At 45.8% G+C, this 12,357-nt stretch overlaps 1 protein-coding gene across 1 annotated transcript in view; it reads left to right on the forward strand.

Moving 5' to 3' along the window:
- The window catches only part of ITGAL (integrin subunit alpha L), a 48,481-nt gene that overhangs the window by 14,084 nt on the left and 22,040 nt on the right, over nt 1-12,357 (forward strand). The window contains exons 10-12 of the mRNA XM_061401678.1: nt 3,268-3,341; nt 3,422-3,554; nt 10,559-10,710. Coding sequence (XP_061257662.1) covers nt 3,268-3,341; nt 3,422-3,554; nt 10,559-10,710 — 359 coding nt within the window. The remainder of the gene's footprint in view (nt 1-3,267; nt 3,342-3,421; nt 3,555-10,558; nt 10,711-12,357) is intronic.

Raw genomic sequence — 12,357 nt, forward strand, 5'->3', positions numbered from 1 at the left:
CGTTCAGGGAAGTTCAAGTTTGTTAATTCTAGCCATGGAGTCATGAATATATTGAGGGCTTCCCTGATGGCTCAGAGGTAAAGAATCTGCATGCCAATGCAGGAGACAGGTTTGATCCCTGGTCTGGGAAGATCCCACATACCACAGAGCAACTAAGCCCATGCACCACAATTATTGAACCAGTGCTCTAGAGCCTGGCAGCCACAATGACTGAAACCTAAGCACCCAAGAGCCCAAGCTTTGCAACAAGAGAAGCCACGGCAGTGAGAAACATCACAACTAGAGAAAGCCTGCACAGCAATGGAGACCCAGAACAGCCAAAAATAAATAAATGCATTTTTTTAAAAAAAAGAATACATTGGAAAATCATTGGAGGAAGTACATCGACCATACTTCAATTAAAAAACAAACAAATAGGAACTTCCCTGGGGGTCCAGTGGCTTAAACTCTGTACATCCAATGCAGGGGGCCCAGATTTAATCAGGAAATATGCTGCAGCTGAGAGTTTGCATGCCATAGCTAAGACTCGGTGCAGCTAAATAAATAAATAAAAATTTAAAACAAACAAAAACTTGGACTGAAAAAAATTGAAAAAGAGAAAGAACTCTCTATTAGATGTCTGTCTCCCACACTATACTGAGATGTCTATCTCAGTAAGCATTGTGCCTGCTTTTCCACCACTGTATTCCTGGCACCAAATATTTAGTGACTGTAGATATTTCTTCAGTGAATGAACACATCTGCATAATAATGGCTATGGTTCTTAAAAACTTACAGGTCACAGGCCCTTTATCTATATCACTGAATCCATTCTTCTTAGTATCCTTGCCAGACTGGTCGTAATTATTTTCATTTTATTGATTAATGCTGGCAGCAACCATGGAGCAGGCACTGTGAATCAGACTCTCAGGGATAGTGTCAACATAGAACTCATGTTCAGGTTGAATAAAGGAAGATAGGGGGCTTTCCTGGTGGTCCAGTGGTTGAAAGTCCTCCTGCCAGTGCAGGGGACATGCATTTGATCCCTCATCCAGTAGGATCCCACAGGTGCCACACCCGTGGAATCCAAGCACTCTAGAGCCTGTGCTCTGTAACAGAAGAGGCCACTGTAATGAGAAGCCCATTCGTGGCAACTAGAGAAAGCCCTTAAGACCCAGCACAGCCAAAACCAAATAAATACAAAGAAAGATAGTGAGACAGGAAAACAATGGAAGCAGTGAGAGACTTTATCTGGGGGGCTCCAAAATCACTGCAGATGGTGACTTCAGCCATGAAATTAAAAGACGCTTGCTCCTTAGAAGAAAAGCTATGACCAAACTAGACAACATATTAAAAAGCAGGGACATTACTTTGTCTACAAAGGTGTGTCTAGTCAAAGCTATGGTTTTTGCAGTAGTCATGTATGGATGTGAGAGTTGGACTATAAAGAAAGCTGAGTGCCGAAGAACTGATGCTTTTGAACTGTGGTGTTGGAAAAGGCTCTTGAGAGTCCCTTGAACTGCAAGGAGATCAAACAAGTCCATCCTAAAGGAAATCAGTCCTAGATATTCATTGGAAGGACTGATGCTGAAGCTGAAACTCCAATACTTTGGCTACCTGATGGGAAGAACCGACTCGTTTGAAAAGACCCTGATCCTGGGAAAATTAAAGGCAGGAGGAGAAGGGGACGACAGAGGATGAGATGGTTGGATGGCATCACTGACTCAATGAACATGACTTTGAGCAAGCTCCAGGAGTTGGTGATGGACAGGAAAGTCTGGCGTGCTACACTCCATGGGGTCACAAAGAGTCAAACACAACTGAGCAACTGGATTGAAGCAGGATGTTTCAAGACTGTGATAAGTACTCAGTTGTGTCTGACTCTTTGTGACCCTGTGGACTGTAGCCTACCAGGCTCCTCCATCCATGGGATTCTCCAGGCAAGAATACTGGAGAGGGTTGCCATTTCCTTCTCCAGGGGATCTTCCCGATCCAGGGATTGAACCCGGGTCTCCTGCATTGCAGGCAGATGCTTTAACCTCTCAGCCACCAGGGAAGCCCTGATAAGTACTGTAAAGGAAATGAATAAAGAGATAATACAGGTTTAACTGGAAGAAGCCACATTAAGGAAGCTTTTTAAGAAAGGCCTTTCTGAGATGCAGATTTTTTTTTTTTTTGTGGCCACACCAACCGGCTTGTGGGATCTCAGTTCCTTGACCAGAGGTTGGACTTAGGTCACAGAGTGAAAGCCTGGAATCCTAACCACTAAGCCACCAGGGAACTCCCATGAGAGGCTATTTTTTTAAAATTGGGATAAAATTCACTCAGAGATGACTTTTGAGCTGAGGCATGAAAGATGAGAATCAGACAGTTATGGGAGGAGAGTGGACAAAGAGGATTATAGTCAGAGACAAGGTCAAGTGCAAAGGCCCAGAGACGGGGCAGAAATGGACATGGAGGAACGGGGGAAAGACTGGTGTAATGAATGTGGGGAGTAAGGGAGAGAGAAGGTTGAGAGGAAGGCAGGGCCTCCCAGTTCCTCATAAGGAGTTTGAATTTTAGTCTTCAGACCAATGTGAAGTTGTGAAGGGCTTTAAGAAAGTGAAAGATGGGATCTGATACATATTTTTCAAAAAAAGAATTAACTTGCTCTGTGGAAAACGGCATAGAAAAAGGAAAAAACGAAGTCAAAGGGGCTTCCCTGGCAGTCCAGTAGTGAGGGTTCTGTGCTTCCACCGCAGGGGATGTGGGTTCGATGCCTGGTCAGTGAATTAAGATCCCAAGTGCCTTGAGGCACAGTCAAAAAGTAATTACACAGAACGGAAGGAAAAGGGAAGAATCAAGGTTGATTCCTGGCTTTTAGCATGAGTCACTGGGTGGATGGGAGTGGCATTCATTGAAGAGGGGAAGCCCGAGGAGAAACAGAAATCAAGAGCTGCCTCTTAGATGTGCTGAGTTGGATAACAGAATATCCACATTTGGGTCCCATGGAGACTCAGGGGACACTCAGGGCATAAGTGGTTTCCCTGTCTGACTCTAAAATCCATGCTCTCGGGAATTCCCTGGTGGTCCAGTGTTTAGGACTTGGTGCCCTCCCTGCTAGGGGCCCAGAGTCGATCCCTGGTGGGAAAACTAAAATCCCATAAACTGTGAGTGACACAGCCCCCCAAAAAGTTCATGCTCTTTCTACCTTGCCTATGGGCAGATGCTGTGTGATTTTTTCTCAGTCCTTTCATGAGCATCACTGCTCCTTGGGATTCAGCCCATTCTCCCTACTTCATCCCTCAGGCACAAGCAAACAGGACCTGACATCCTTCAACATGGAGCTGTCCTCCAGCGGGATCAGCGCGGACCTCAGCGAGGTGAGTGACGGGCCTGAGGCAGCCGGCACAGGAAAGTGGTGAGAATGAAGCTGATCCCACTCGTCTCCCGCTCTTGGCAGGGCCATGGCGTTGTGGGGGCCGTTGGAGCCAAGGACTGGGCTGGCGGCTTTCTCGACCTGAAGGCAGACCTGCAAAGCAGTACATTTGTTGGCAATGAACCACTGACAGTAGAATCGAGGGCAGGATATTTGGGTAAGTATTTCTTTTTTTTTTTTTTTGCTGGGTTCTTTCAGGTTTGGGGAACCAGAGAATCACTCACATTGACTTTCAAAATCATAATGAAAGCAATGAAGCAACAGTATGAAGAAGTTCAGTTTAAACATGGTCATAATAGTCTTCCTTTTTTCTTTAACAGCCCCTTGAGTGTGTGTCAGAGAAGGCAATGGCACCCCACTCCAGTACTCTTGCCTGGAAAATCCCATGGATAGCGGAGCCTGGTAGGCTGCAGTCCATGAGGTCGCGAATAGTCCTGCTCATCATGTCTGACTTTTTGACCCCATGGACTGTAGCCCATCAGGCTGCTCTGTCCATGGGATTTTTCAGACAAGAATACCAAAGTGGTTTGCCACTTCCTCCTCCGGGGATCTTCCTGACCTAGAGATGGGATCTGAGTCTCCTGCATGGGCAGGCCAATCCTTTACCCCTGAACTACCAGGGAAGCCCCAGATATGGTCCTAACAGTCTTTATTTTTTCCTTAATAACCTCTCACCTAGGTATTAATCACATTTTTATTTTCTGTGTCTTAAGATGCTTTGACATCTTATGGCCTCGCTAGTCCTGGAGAGACTGGCTCCTCCCAGGGCTAGTTAATTTCTACAGGTAGAAAAAACTGCTTGCCTGGGAGGAGGCCTTCCACAGGCCAACCAGCCAATCCAGAGCCTGCTCCCTGATCAGTCCTTTATCTAACTTTCATGCACCCAGCTAGTAATCCGCCCTGACCTAAATCATCCCTGGCCCAGGTACTAGATAACTGAAGACCATCCCTATAGCTCAGAGCCTACCAATGTTATTCAAACCGCCCAGTCCTCTGTGTGTGTGTGTGTGTGTGTGTGTGTGTGTGTTAGTCACTCAGTAGTGTATGACTCTGCGACCCCATGGACTATAGCCTGCCAGGCTCTCTGTCCATGGAATTCTCCAGGCAAGAATACTGGAGTGGGTTGCCATTTCCTCCTATAGGGGATCTTCCTGACCCAGGGATCAAACCCAAGTCTCCTGCATTGCAGGCAGATTCTTTACCTTCTGAGCCACCAGGGAAACCCAACCTCTCTGTGTTGTCATTTAGTCATACCTATGAAATTAAAAGACACTTACTCCTTGGAAGGAAATTTATGACCAATCTAGATAGCATATTCAAAAGCAGAGACATTACTTTGCCAACAAAGGTCCGTCTAGTCAAGGCTATGGTTTTCCAGTGGTCATGTATGGATGTGAGAGTTGGACTGTGAAGAAGGCTGAGCGCCAAAGAATTGATGCTTTTGAACTGTGGTGTTGGAGAAGACTCTTGAGAGTCCCTTGGACTGCAAGAAGATCCAACCAGTCCATTCTGAAGGAGATCAGCCCTTGGATTTCTTTGGAAGGAATGATGCTAAAGCTGAAACTCCAGTACTTTGGCCACCTCATGCGAAGAGTTGACTCATTGGAAAAGACCCTGATGCTGGGAGGGATTGGGGGCAGGAGGAGAAGGGGACGACAGAGGATGAGATGGCTGGATGGCATCACTGACTTGATGGACGTGAGTCTGAGTGAACTCCGGGAGTTGGTGATAGACAGGGAGGCCTGGCGTGCTGGGATTCATGGGGTCGCAAAGAGTTGGACACGACTGAGCGACTGAACTGAGCTGAACTGATGCATTAAATCCTGAGTACATTTTACTGTGGTGGCTTCTCTTGTTGCAGAGCATGGGCTCTAGAGCACTCAGGCTCAGTAGTTGTGGTGCACAGGCTTAGCTGCCCCATGGTACGTAGGATCTTCTCTGACCAGGGATTGAACCCACATCACCTGCATTGGCAGGTGGATTCTTAACCACTGGACCACCAGGAGAGTCCCTGAGTACAGTTTAAAAAAATTTACCTCATTAATAGGAGGACCGGCCCCTCCTCTGCAAGGTTTCTTCTTCTAGAATTGTCCAGGAACTCCAGGATTGATTCAGTCTCAAGAATTCACCACATGCCAAGCACAGAGGAAATGTGTTTGGTCAACTCACAACTGTTATTGCTTCTTTCTGCCTCGTGATGTCTTGTCCTGCACAGTCCTGGGGATGCTGCTCATCCAAGGTGATGCCAGTCTCAGGAACAGAGAGATCTTGTCCTTCACTCAGGGTTATAGCCCTTCTAGTTCATGTTCAACCAGTCTCAAGGCATAAACTGACTTCAAGAGCCCTGCGATAGGACTGCTTCTGATAGATAGCTTCAGATAGAAGCAATAGACTGCTTCAGATAGATGACCTCCTCATAGATCTAGAACCAACACCTTCCTCCCTTCCTCACCAGTGACCCTTGCCTAGGGGTGGGCTCAGTACACAAAGACTATTATTCAACTCTCAGAACACAAAGATCTTGTTAAATACTTTCCTCGGGAAAATTGGTGCTATTCATCACATATCTACCCTTCTAAGGGGGACTGCCCCAAGTGATTTTTTTCCTTTTCTTTTTTTGACAAGTATTTGGGACAAGTATTCTTTTTTTGTGAAGGCTTCCCCAGTGGCTCAGTGGTAAAGAATCTGCTTGAAATGCAGGAGCTACAGGAGATGCCGGTTTGATCCCTGGTTCAGGAAGATCTCCTGGAGGCAGGCATGGCAACTCACTCCAATATTCTTGCCTGGAGAATCCCATGGACAGAGAAACCTGGTGGGCTACAGTCCACGGGGTTGCAAAGAGTCAGACATGACTGAAGCGACTTAGCACGCACACATTCTTTTTTGGTGCAAGTATTATGCACCAGGCGCTGTTCTGAGTGCATGACACCTATTAACTTCTTTGACCTCATTTTATCTTCCCAGCAACCCTGTAAGTAGGTATTTTTATCATCTCTATTTTACAAATGAAGAAACTGAGCCCAGGAGACTATTTATTTCTTTATTTTGGCTGCGCTGAGTCTTCAACAGCACGAGGGCTTTCTCGAACTGTGGTGCCTGGGCTCTAGAGCACGTAAGCTCACTAGCTGCAGCAAATGGGTGGAGTTGCACCTTAGTACCCCGACCAGGGGTTGAACCCACATCCTCTGCACTGAAAGGCGATTCTTAACCACTGGACCACCAGGAAAGTCCCCAGCCCAGGGGACTTTAAATAACTTGTCCAGGGTCACAGAGCTAGTAGGTGGAACCCGGGGTCTGTGGTTGGTAACCACTTCACTAACCCTACAACATCTACACTGCTGCCTTCAAAGAGGTTTTTTGTGCTTCAGTATCCAGCTGGCTCTCTGAAGCTGCGGGTTCCATGTTTATGATCCAAGATTGGTTGAAGCCACAGATTTGAAAGTCGGGGATATCGAGGGCCAATTGTAGGACTTTGAGCATCTGTGAATTTTGGTATTGGGGCAAGTCCTAGAACCAATCCACTGCGGATATCTAAGGACAACTCTACTGTAAAATAGTTGGCAAGGTGGCTCCCTAAATAAGAAGAAATAATGCCAAAGTTGAATCTGTAGTTAGGCACCCACCCCATAATACACACACACACCCCACACACACACACACACACATAGAGGTCTGTGTGTGTGTTTATATATATGTAGAAGTAAATATATTCTTGATTGCCTGCTATGTTACTATCCTTCAGATCTTAGTTTATGTTTCACTAGCATGGTGCCAAGCATCTTACATCCACGATCTTATTTAATCTTCAAAACAACCCTGTAAGATTGGTACTGTCTCATTTTTTTTTTTAATGAGAAAACTGAGGCTCAGAAAAAAGGAAGTAATTTACTCAAGATTATACAGCCAGGAAGAAGTCACACTTGCATTAAAACTTCGTCTCTCTAATTTCAGAGATCAAGTTCTTAATCCCTGTGCTTCAGGAATATACATGAAGAAACCAGGAGAGTGGTTTGGCCTCTTCACCGTTCCTCTCCTGGGCTATAGAATCTCAGACATCTCTTTGTCTCACCCACTTTGAATTGCTCTAAGCAAAGAAGGTCATGCAGGGAAGAGATAAACTGAGAGATCGGGAATGACATATACACATTACTATATATAAAATAAAAGTACATACAGTATATAGCCCAGGGAACTCTACTGGATACTCTGTAATGGCCTCTATGGGAAAAGAATCTAAAAAAGAGTGGATATATGTATATGAATCAGTTTGCTATATACGTGAAACTAACACAACATTGTAAATCAACTATACTCCAACACAAATTAATTTAATAAAATAAGCAAAGAAGGTCAAGTTGAGTTAGTGAGCCATCTTCAGAGCATTCCTATAAGCTGGCTCTTGGCTCTCACACAATCCCTGATCTAATTTCCTGCAGCACTTGCTCCAGCATTTTGTCAGTAGGAACAGAGAGCAGGAAACCTCGCCACAGAAGCTGTGAAGTATGAAGATAACCTCCATGATACTTTGAAGCAGGAAATATTTTCATGTCACCTGCTTTTTTTTTTTTCCTTGAGGTATGGTTGACTTACAATAATATATTAGTTTCAGGTATACAAGATGGTGATTCAAATTTTTATAGATTATGCTCCATTTATGGTTATTATGAAATATTGGCTATATTCTCTGTGCTGTACAATCACTACTCTTTGTGTTTGTTGTTCAGTCGCTCAGTTGTGTCTGACTCTTTGGGACCCTGTGGACTGCAGCATGCCAAGCTTCCCTGGCCTTCACCATCTCCCAGAGTTTGCTCAGACTCATGTCCTTTGAATCAGTGATGCCATCCAACCATCTCATTCTCTGTCACTCCAACTCTTTATGTTTACATGTCAGCATTTTTATTAGGCTACATCTCCAGGCTGATTGATTTGTATAATCTTTTCATTTCAATCTTTTCTATTAAATTTTTATGAAAAAAATTTTCAAACTTTCGAGAAAAGTTAACAGTACAGTGAACACCCATATACTCTTCACCTTAATTTATCAGAAATGGCACCCCACTCCAGTATTCTTGCCTGGAGAATCCCATGGATGGAGGAGCCTGGTGGGCTACAGTCCATGGGGTCACAAAGAGTCGGACACGACTGAGCAACTTCACTCAACATTGGCCACTTTTGATTTATCTCTCTCCAGTACTTTTGCCTAGAAAATCCCATGGATGGAGGAGCCTGGTAGGCTGCAGTCCATGGGGTCGCTAGAGTCGGACACGATTGAGCGACTTCACTTTCACTTTTCACTTTCATGCACTGGAGAAGGAAATGGCAACCCACTCCAGTGTTCTTGCCTAGAGAATCCCAGGAATGGGGAAGCCTGGTGGGCTGCCGTCTATGGGGTCGCACAGAGTCGGACACGACTGAAGCGACTTAGCAGCAGCAGCAGCACATATATACACATATATATGTAAACAGTAATATACACAAATGTATATTATTTTATCAGTCAGCATTCTCCAGAGAAACAAAGCCAACAGGATATATCTAGATCTGTATCATTCCACTCGTGACAAAGGTCATGAGGAAGGAGGCTCGGCATACGCAAAGGCGGGATCGAGCCTCAGGAGTCCCCCGGATATTCTCGAGCATCTACCCCCCCAAAACCAGAGTCTGCCTACTTTATTGCTTTGTGCTCTCACCTCTGACTTTACTGGGGGCTGTCCCCCACCACCATCTCGCTCTCTCTGTCAAAGAGTTAACTTACAGCTCCAATTAATAAAGTTCCTGGGCAATTAGGAGTGTTTAAATCCAAACCCCTCAGATGGCGCTCTAACTCGCCTAACAAGTTTACCCGGACTCCCACAGCTATGCATACGATTGTTTACAGTCTCCCAGCCTCGAGAGGCACGGGAAGCTTAAGATATTCAAATAGCTTAGAGCCTCTCAGAGAGTTAGAAACTGTCAGAATAAACTAGTAAAGGATTTCATTGATGAGCCAATGCTTGTTGCCAAGTTTTCACATCCCCTGAATTGTATCCTTGAATGTGTATTAATTAATATAGTTGGTATATAGAAAAAATAAGTAGTGGCCTTGGTGTTAGTAACTTTAGACCCTTAAGGTAATAAATTCTTTCCTTTGTTGTAAACCCATTATACATCCGCCCTATAGGAATGCAATTTTATCTTCAGAAGATGGCGCCAAACCTTAAAATAATTACTCTTAGAGAAAATAAGTCTTTGTTGATAAGTCCTTGTCAAGAGTCATAAAATGTTAATAGGCCTTCTGGCCAGAAGATGATGTAAATCACCTAAACCATTTGTATACGATAAATTTGCAGGAAAGAAACCCTGGTTTTTGATAAGGATCAAAAACTGCTGACTTTGCATCCCCTATTATCCTCTATGTGTAACTTAGGGTATATAAGCCCCTGTTAAAAATAAAGCTATGGGCCTTGCTCACCAACGCTTGGTCTCCCCATGTCATTCTTCCCTTTAACTTCTGGCTGAAGTCTCCATCTGGAGCGCGGATATCCTCTGCGACCATTTATTTGCCTGGGCTTCTAAGACCCACTCAAGAAGGTGTCTAAGGTGGGGCACCTTCCGCTATTCGAGAGGGCGCCTGCGGCCTCCGTGGTCAGAGCTAACCTGGTGTCACGGGTTATATTGATTTTCCGCATAAACCAAGCTACTCAGCCTCTTCTCCACTGAATTTTCCTACTGAGCTATCCTCATTCTATTACTCTTTATATATCTAATTAGCATATAAATAGTCGCCTAGGCCGTCTCTCTTTCGAATACCCTGGATCAGCCGGGGCTGGACCCCGGCACCCTTTCAGTTTTCACTTTCATGCATTGGAGAAGGAAATGGCAACCCACTCCAGTGTTCTTGCCTGGAGAATCCCAGGGACGGGGGAGCCTGGTGGGCTGCCGTCTATGGGGTCGCACAGAGTCGGACACGACTGAAGCAACTTAGCAGCAGCAGCAGCCAGGATTTGTACCCCTCGGAGCACATGGCTGCTCTTCTCAGGAGAAGGTCTTCTGATGATTTCCGTGCATCTTTCCCGCTAACCCAGCTTCCCAGGATCGCCTCCACCTTTTCCCGTGGGGTTTACCTTCTTTCAGCAGCCCTTGTGTTCCTGACTCCAAGCCCCTCCCTCTCTCTCTCCTCAGGTTACACGGTGACCTGGCTGCCCTCCCGAGGGACCATGTCATTGCTGGCCACTGGAGCCCCCAGATACCAGCATGTCGGGCGGGTGCTGCTGTTCCAACAGCCAAAGAGAGGAGGACCCTGGAGCCAGATCCAGGAAATAGATGGGATCCAGGTAAGCATGGCTGCAGTGGCCTCAGTCAATAAGGGGCTGGCGTGATACTAATCATGCTCTCTGTTGTCTTCCGAACACTCATTCACCTGTTGTGTGCTGGCCCTGTGCCAATCACTGTCACATTTGTTCCCCACAAAGCCTCTGGGGTGTTTTGTCATCCCCTCTTGCCAATTTAGGCGCTTCCTTGGTGGCTGATCATCTAGTCCCATCACTTCATGGCAAATAGATGGGGAAACAATGGAAACAGCAAGAGACTTTTTGGGGGGTATGGGAGCTCCAAAATCACTGCAGATGGTGACTTCAGCCATGAAATTAAAAGACACTTGCTCCTTGGAAGAAAAGCTATGACCAAACTAGACAGCATATTAAAAAGCAGAGACATTACTTTGCCAACAAAGGTCCATCTAGTCTAAGCTATGGTTTTTCCAGTAGTCATGTATGGATGTGAGAGTTGGACTATAAAGAAAGCTGAGCACCGAAACATTGATGCTTTTGAACTGTGGTGTTGGAGAACTCTTGAGAGTCCCTTGGACCACAAGGAGATCCAACCAGTCCATCCTAAAGGAAATCAATCCTCAACATTCATTGGAAGGACTGATGCTGAAGGTGAAACTCCAATACTTTGGCCACCTGATTCAAAGAACTGATTCATTGGAAAAGACCCTGATGCTGGGAAAGATTGAAGGCAGGAGGAGAAAGGGACGACAGAGGATGAGATGGTTGGATGGCATCACCGACTCAATGGACATGAGTTTGAGTGAGCTCCTGGAGTTGGTGATGGACAGGGAAGCCTGGCATGCTGCAGTCCATGGGGTGGCAGAGTTGGACATGATTGAGCAACTGAACTGAACTGGTGGCCCAGATGGTGAAGAATCTGCCTGCAATGCAGGAGACTCAGGTTCGATCCCTGAGTCGGGAAGATCCCTTGGAGAAGGTAATGGCTAACCACTCCAGTATCCTTGCCTAGGAAATCCCAGGACAGCAGAGCCTGGCAGACTACAGTTCATGGGGTAGCAAAGAGTTGGACACGACTGAGCGAATAACACTTTCACTTTCTTGCCAATTTAAGAACCCAATTTGGACTCTTTGGCGGTACAGTGGATTAGAATCCGTCTGTCAATGCAGGGGGACATGGGTTTGATCCCTGGTCTGGAAAGATCCCACATGCAGTAGAGCAACTAAGCCCATGGGCCACAACTAAACAAACAAACAAAAAGAACCCTGCTTGTCTAAATTCATATGGGCTCTAAGTTGGATTGTTACTTGGCCTCCTTCATCAATTGAAACTGATCAGAGGCCAGACAAGAAACTCAGGCGTGGCTTTTTGGGGTCCTTGATGCAGCAGGGCAGATCAAGAACAACAGGTTCCCTTGCAGGCTTGCTCCCCGAGAGAGGGCAGACTTGCTCCTTCTATGAGGTGAGGGTAGGGATGCATCCAGGGGTCTGGCTAGAGGGCTGACTTAGGTGGTTTGCCCACTCCTTAGGTGGTGTTGGGTGCAGGGGGCATGCGCATTACCCTGCTTTTGCTCCCAACCCCCTGTTTTTGCTCCAGGCTCTTCAAAAGCTGCAGTTAGGTTTTTTGGTCTCTTTGTATCATTGGTCCAGAATTTGACCTAACTGCAGGCACATACAAAGTTATATTTAGTC

This window comes from Bos javanicus, chromosome 25, assembly GCF_032452875.1.
Source record: "Bos javanicus breed banteng chromosome 25, ARS-OSU_banteng_1.0, whole genome shotgun sequence".
NCBI classification, from domain to species: Eukaryota; Metazoa; Chordata; class Mammalia; order Artiodactyla; family Bovidae; genus Bos; species Bos javanicus.